Source organism: Amaranthus tricolor, chromosome 12 (genome assembly GCF_026212465.1).
Source record: "Amaranthus tricolor cultivar Red isolate AtriRed21 chromosome 12, ASM2621246v1, whole genome shotgun sequence".
NCBI lineage: Eukaryota > Viridiplantae > Streptophyta > Magnoliopsida > Caryophyllales > Amaranthaceae > Amaranthus > Amaranthus tricolor.
Window position 1 is genome coordinate 13439425 of NC_080058.1, and position 8270 is coordinate 13447694.

An 8270-nucleotide genomic window follows, 5' to 3' on the forward strand; every position below is an offset into this window, starting at 1 on the left:
AATAACGTTGGCTCTGATACCAAATGTAACGAACAGTCCTTTTCCAAATGAAGGTTTAAAGTAATATAATAGTAAGAAATGCTAAGCGGAAGTCTATCGAACCGTGATTATTGCGAAAAAGAAATAAAACAAAACATAATTTTCAAAAAAAACAAAGAAAACTTAAATCATTAAAATAAAATTTTAAATATTACATCTTTCTTTAATACATAATTATCGTCTATAATATAAACTATATACATATTATATCCTAATCTCACATAAACAATACAATAACTTCTTAATAACTTCATGTAAAGTTACCTGCAGCATCAGCTCCCGAAATATGGGAACAGCCGATGGAAATCGATCAGCTTTAAAAAAACCGAGTATAAAAACTTACCGCAATTATACAAGTATAGAGAATATATGCATTGCAACAAGTAATATGCAAAAATAAGTGCATCACAATAATTAATATGTAAGGTATCTTATGTATTATAGGGAATTCATTTTTATATTAGATTCATTTATATATATTAAACATCTGGTCCTTCTGCTTGAGTACCAGTGCGTGATTTACTAACACTTTTGCTTGAGTGTTAGGGCGTGGAATTCGATTACTTATGTAATGAATGCAACACATATGATCTTTGTTTGATATATGTAAGGGCCTGTTAGGGTGAGGTAACCCAAAACCCCTAACTTAGTGGGAGTCGTCACTCCTCCAGTACAATATTGCTCGAGCCACAGGTCAGGTCAAACAGCCTTACTGTGTTCGCCATATTTTACGTACCGGAAAACACGTCCAACGTTTTTTACATGCCGGAAGCATGGTTCGACATTTCCTTACTATCAAGCCTTTTTATTATCATGTTACTGTTTTCATATAAATGCAACATTACAATAACATATAATAGAAAATAAATTTATAACAACTTGCATATAAATATTAAACTAAATCGAAACTAAAAATGGGTCCTTAGTATATATTTATAGATAAATTTCAATTATGCTTTATTATTTTCTTAATAACTTATATTTAAATTTTGTACATGAATAATTAATTCCCTTAAGATCGAAATCGATGCGAAATATTTTAAAATACATAATTTATTAAATGAGTTGGCGTATATTCTTATTCACCAAAATAAATTAATTTTCATTTTCATTTTCATTTTTCTTTCTTTTTTCCTACAATAACAATTTAGATTATTAATTTATTTCTTTAAAATTTAAATATCATAAAATTTTAAAAAAATAACTTAAATGAATTGAAAATACAGTAACTAAAATAAATTATTTTTTTCCAGAAATAATTATTTTTAACCCAAATTTATGATTTTTCTTATTTTATGCGATTTTTAACAAAAATTAATAATAATATTTATACTCAACTATAATTCACGAAATTAATACACAACTTATATATATATATATATATATATATATATATATATATATATATATATATATATATATATATATATATATATATATATATATATATATATATATATATATATATATATATATATATATACATATATATATATATATGTATATATATATATATATATATATATATATATATATATATATATATATATATATATATATATATATATATATATATATATACATATATATATATATATACATATATATATATATATACATATATATATATATATACATATATATATATATATACATATATATATATATATACATATATATATATATATATACATATATACATATATATATATATATATATATATATATATATATATACATATATATATATATATACATATATATATATATATATATATATATATATATATATATATACATATATATATATATATACATATATATATATATATATATACATATGTATATATATATATATATATATATATATATATATATATATATATATATATATATATATATATATATATATATATATATATATATATATATATATATATATATATATATATATGTACAGAAAATTTTCGTTTAAAAATATTAATGTTTACTATTTTAATTAAATTATTTCGGTTTATGCGATTTTTGACAATTTCAATGAATAAATCATATAAAATAAATTATGACGAATTAATTCACCAAAATTTCCAGAAATATTAATTTATAATACTAAACACATATAAAAATTTATGGGCATAATTTATGTAAATAAATATATGTAAGAATTTATACCTTCAATAATTTCACTATTAATTAAATTCCTTTGTTGTAGAATTTTTAGCCACAATATGAGCTTCCTCCCTTTGAATTTCTATAATTAACACTAAATACTAATATTAGGAAATTTTTTTGAGGATTTTTAGAAAATTTTCTAGGGTTTTTAGAATTTTTTAGGAATTAGCTTATTTTAGAAAAAAAATTTTCTGATTTTTCCTTCCCTTTTTTTTTTTTTTTTTTACCCACGGTTGCTTTGGAAATAGATAGGTTAAGGATTGAAAGTTTATTTATTATTTTAATTCTTCCTTCACGGCCAAAAAAATAAAGTGATAATTGCTCCAAGATTCTTTTTCAACTTGGCTTTATGCTTAAGATAAGACTAACTTAATTTTAGGCCACCTAGCTTAGCTTGCCGCCAACACTTAGATACTTTAATTTATTATTATTATTATTATTATTATTATTATTATTATTATTATTATTATTATTATTATTGTTATTATTATTATTATTATTATTATATATATATACACATTTTTATATTTAATCATAAATTAATATAGGAAATTAAAAGATTAAATTATTGTAGGTAATTTAGCTAGACTTAATATTTAGATAATTTATTTTAAGAGAAATAAGTTATATATAAAAGAAAATCGAGAACTTAAAAACAATTAGAATAAAATTTCGAAACGGCATTAAAAGAAAATAATAAAACGAAACGATTATTGAATTTGTGAAAATATTTAAGATTAAGAAAAAGGGTCTGTTACATATATATATTTATGAAGAAAACCGTTGATTGATAAAGATCTAACGGTTGAAAAAAAGTTGTCTCAGCAGAAGATCTAGTAACACATATTTATGAAGAAAGCATCACACATTAATTTAGAAAACATCACACTTTTAAGTGACACATGTTTATATAGAAAGTATCACATATTAATTAAGAAAACATCACATTATTTTCTGTTCTGAACTGCGAGCAAAATGTACCATTGATTTAAAGATCTAACGGATAAAATTCCTTCCTATCCTTCTATTAGATCATATATATATATATATATATATATATATATATATATATATATATATATATAATTAAATAATAAGAAGGATGAGAAGAATTTTTGTTTGATTTATTTTTTGATAAAGTAAACTATTACATTTTTAAAATATAGGTCAAAGCTAACCAACCAAATAGTGTCTAGATCCAATTGGACTAATAAGAGATATATAATTCGATATTAATCTATGAGTTAATACTACTTTTCGGTACTCAATATCTTCATTCGCGTAGAAGTCACACATCAGACATTGTTATTGTGAACTTAATTATATTATTGATAATTCATAATTTTTAGAGTAAGTATATTTTTATGGATTACCTTATTTTTTAAAATGATATTGTGGATTACCTTGATACAAGATAATTCCTGTATTCTTTTTATTGTACCATTTACTTTTTCACGTCTCTCAATTTATGAATTCAATAGTTTGTAATATCTAATTATGCATGTCAAAAAATTATAAAAATTAAAAATTAATAAACGTTGAATCAATACGATTCAATCAAGATTCAATATGACTATATTTTAACTTACAGATTACCAACAATATAAAAGTCAATTTATTGGATGAATAATGTCGAAGTCAACTATGATACAAGTAAAAAAAACAAAAATTCCTTATTTACTAATATCTTTTCGTACAAAAACAAGGAAGAGTTTAATTTTTTTTTTATCACTTAAAATATAGTGAGAATCAACTCAAAAAAAAAAAAAAGTTTGTTAGTGTAAATATGAGTGTGCTTGAAATATTCAACAGAATACTATTCCTTCACCGTCCTTTTTTCCCGTTTATCACTAATCTCTAATTTCTACATTCTTAAATAGTAATTTTCATATTGTTTAGAAGCATATGAAAAATAGAAAGCCAAAAATGGGAAACACGAAGCTAAAATGGACTCCAGAAGAAGAAAAGGCACTCAGAGAAGGCGTAAACAAACATGGCGTCAGTAAATGGAAAGTCATTCTCAAAGATTCTCAATTCCGCCATATTCTCCGTTCTCGTTCCAACATCGATCTCAAGGTATTCTTATTCTTTTTATCACATTATTCCTTTTAATTGCTTCTCTTTTCGTTCTGTTTTTTTTTTAATTTTGATGAAGTATGTACATAATTGGTGATACGAATACGATACAGGACAAATGGAGGAATATGAATCATGCTAAATCAAGGCGAAAGCCAAATCCAAAATCGACTATTCAAGATCAGGTGAATGTGAATTTAAATAATTATCCTTTGTTTCAAGATTGTATTCATTATTATTATTATTATTATTATTATTATTATTATTATTATTATTATTATTTCACGCGCATTGGTGATTTAATACACGAAAAAAGGCAGAATATGAAAATTGAAGTATAAATGCCAAAGCCGGCTATTCAAGATCCGGTGAATAACTGTTTTTAAGGGTAGTTTTTAGGTGCAACTATTTTAGGCCTAACTTATAAAGGGCCAAATTAAGTTAATCTTTATTATTAAAATTTAATTTGTTCATTAATACCTTATTATTATATTAACTTAAATTTGTATATTTATTTGATATTAATGTGATGAAAAAAAAAAATTTAAGAGAATCGAAATTTTAGTTATACAAAAGCCTTTTAATGTTTCACATAGTGCTCAAAAATAGTCAGGAATGACACTTGATAAATTTTTAATCGAATAAAACTGCAAAGTGAATGCGATTAAACTAACTATAATATTATTGCAGAAACCTTCGGAGGTAGAGGTACTGGCTGAAGCCGAGGCGGGGGCCGGGTTCAAGATCGAGAACGAGGAAGATGTTTTTCCATCATTGCATGTAATAGAAGAAGAAATAATAGCCGGCTTGATAGCTGATTTAGAAAAGTATGACCCAGAACATGCAGAGTATTGTAAGGATCTACAAAAGTTATTAGAGAATGATGAAAAAGCAGATGAAATTCTAGCTTATGCAACAGAGATCATGGACCGACCACTTGAAGATTATGGGTTTAGTGACTTAGTGATTTGAGTAGTGCATCTATGACCTCTTTGTTTAACGTATGAACCAAAATTTTTCCTTCCAAGTTTAAAGTTTAAAATTTTTAGGAATTTATTTGTATCATTTAATTCTTTGGCATATATTAAAATGGTTTGATTGACATTAAGTTTTAGAAGTACTATATAATCACAAGCTTACAATTATGTATGCCAGATCTTTGTTATAATTAAATGTTGTTTTGTTGGTTATGTTAAATTGTTAATCAAGTCTCCAATGCAATTAAATAAGAAAAGTACTTATGATGATTATTAGCATAAGGCTGCACAAAATTTGATCTAAAAACTAAATGTGGTTATTTGGTCTCATTATAGTCTAAAATATACTATTTTTGTAAAATGTAAAATGATTTTTGGATTTGATACGATTTTGAAATTTTCAAACAAGACTAAATCAAAAATCATAAATTTTATCAATATGGTTAAAACGTAAACCCTAATATTCAATCATCTCTTGGGAAAAATATTTTAACATAAATTATTAATTTTTTTGCATAAATAATACCTCCTCCGTTCCCTATACTTGCTACATTTAACTTTTTATGCAATCCAATACGTTATTTTAATCATTTATATATTAAATTATATACGTCTAAAAATTATAAAAGTTAATATTATGAAAGTATGTGATTACACGATCCAAACAAGATTCCACTTGACTATATATTTTCTTACACATTAACCGCAATACATCAAATAAGATTGAACGATAATTAGTATCAATAATGATAATATAGCGTTGTAGCGAATATTTGAGAATGTAGAAAGTATTATTTCGTCATAATTATAATAATTGTTTCAGCATAAAGTTTAGTATTGCATTTGTAGTTGTTCATTATAGAAAAAAATGTTATAATTTTTTAAAAAAATAAAGAAGGCTTTTTATTTTTATTTTTATTTTTATTTTATTTTTTTTTTTGCTTTTGGATATTGAGATTATTGACTTACAAAGATTGTAAATTCTTGTGAGAGATCGTCTCTTTGAGAGATCATCTTTAATTGGGCTGGTCCAAAAAGGAAAAATTTAGAGTAATTGTCGGTAAGCATTAAGAATATTGTAAGTAGGCATTTGGAATATTGTAAGTACTTAGTACTTGGTGGGCATTAAGTATATTGTAAGTTGGCAATAAAATATTGTAAGTAGGCGCTAAGGATATGATAAGTAGGCTAGTAGGTTATGTTTCTCGGTAGACATTAAGAATATTGTAAGTAGCCATTTTAAGTTCTTTTTCGGTGGGCATCAAGCTTATTATAAGTAGGCATTAAGGATAATGTAAGTATGCATTAAGGATACAGTAAATGCAATTAAGATTTGATGGGTTAGGTCTGAGAGATGTCTCTCAAAGAGACGGTCTCTCAGGAGACCGGCTGATAACGATTACTATATTTCTTCATTATTCTAGAGTGCTATCATAATTTTTATTTAGAGCATCCTTAATAGTGATCCAATTTAAGGTCATATGACCAAATTAGATTAAATATACTCTTAATGGTGACCTAATTCAAGGTGGATTAGAAAATAGATTGGCAAAATAGGTCACCAATAGACCCGTTCATCCGAACGATTACTTTGTTTTCTTCAACCAAAGCGTCACGTGGCAAGGTGTGATTGGCTGAAGAAATCAACATCCTGTTGCTGCCTGATACCACATGTTGTCCCTTTCCAAGTGTCACCTTGCAATCGGTTGAAGAAAATATTCATTTATAATTTAAATGGCTATTTTCTTAATTAAATAAGTTTCAATAAAAAATTACACCAACATTCATATTTTTTCGAGATCTATAAAATGAGACCAACTTTAATATTTTTTGACACAGCAATTTCAAATTTACCTATTTTTTTTCGTTAAAAAATCATCAAAAAAGCCCAAAAAATTAAGTTTTAGTATAAAAAATTATATTAAATTTGTACATGAAATGTTATTATGAAAAAATAAAGATAATTATTAAATAAAAAAGGTGAAAAAGTGGGATGAAAAAAAGTAAAAGAGAAAAGATGATGACCTTTTAAAAGAGATCATTGTTAATAAGAGAGAAAAATTGTAAAATAGCGTGATGATCTTCTTTTTAGTTCGCCATTAAAGGTGCTCTTAGTGTAGATTGAAATAGCCCATTAATTTTTTGATTATGCAATGAAAAAATAATACTCCCTTTCTTTTTATTTTTTCGGATAATTTCACTAAATCTTGTTTATTAATCTTTTTTTTTTTGCAAATAATTTTTTTTATTTACTAGAAAACCAAAAACGATACAAAACAAAAAATTAAGACGCCAACCTAACTGATATATGCATTAGTATGGAACCAAAGTCCACCTTTTAGGAAGGGTTTCTTTAGCCAACTCTTCACATGCAGAGAAAGGAAGGGCCAATAGTATCAAGACCAAAAAAAGCCCAAATTGGCTATACAAGACTATCACTATACAAGGAAGTACTCAAAGAAAGCAAAAGTATAACTAAACATTATCTTAGCTACCATGAGAGGGTTGTTGAAAATGCATTATGATGTAGGGATTGGTGTATGTTCCTCACATCTAACTTGACCTAGGACAACACATGGCTAGGCATAGTAGGCAAAAGAACATATCCCTTCAAAACTACTTCGTTCATACAACTTCCTGTTGCCTAGACTCTACGTTCATAAGAGAAAACCCATTGTTGACTACAACATTCTCCTCAATAGATACATCCACAGTTGCATTCTTTTCTAGTACTGTGTCCATTGATGTTGCTGATAACACTTCCTTTTCCTTCCCCCTACCTATTGTCGACTGACCAGAGGACGTTGTATTGCTTTGTGAATCAAGACTTTTAAAATTAGTCTAATTGTCTAACGCCATTATCATCGACCTTTAGTTGAGGCTTAGATACTCTCTTTGTACCCATTCTGCAATCAGCTACTATATGCCCAATTTGAGACCATTTGGTGCACCATATCAGGACCCAATCATTTTGATCTTTTTGTGTAATAAGTTCATCATGCTTCT

The 8270-nt window shown here is 25.5% G+C and overlaps 1 protein-coding gene across 1 annotated transcript; it reads left to right on the forward strand.

Annotated features, from left to right (window-relative positions):
• The first annotated feature begins 4056 nt into the window (after positions 1-4056).
• On the forward strand, positions 4057-5290 carry LOC130796903 (uncharacterized). Its single transcript, XM_057659331.1, has 3 exons — positions 4057-4287; positions 4401-4472; positions 4978-5290. Exons 1-3 carry the CDS (start codon positions 4117-4119, stop codon positions 5257-5259), a joined length of 525 nt encoding a protein of 174 aa, XP_057515314.1. The 5' UTR covers positions 4057-4116; the 3' UTR covers positions 5260-5290.
• Positions 5291-8270: the final 2980 nt, after the last annotated feature.

Bases quoted from the DNA above. Each gene is read 5' to 3' on its own strand.
- LOC130796903 (XM_057659331.1), top strand. From the start codon at position 4,117: ATGAAAAATAGAAAGCCAAAAATGGGAAACACGAAGCTAAAATGGACT. The intron at 4,288-4,400 runs GTATTCTTATTC...AATACGATACAG, and splicing joins GTTCCAACATCGATCTCAAG to GACAAATGGAGGAATATGAA. The intron at 4,473-4,977 runs GTGAATGTGAAT...ATATTATTGCAG, and splicing joins AATCGACTATTCAAGATCAG to AAACCTTCGGAGGTAGAGGT.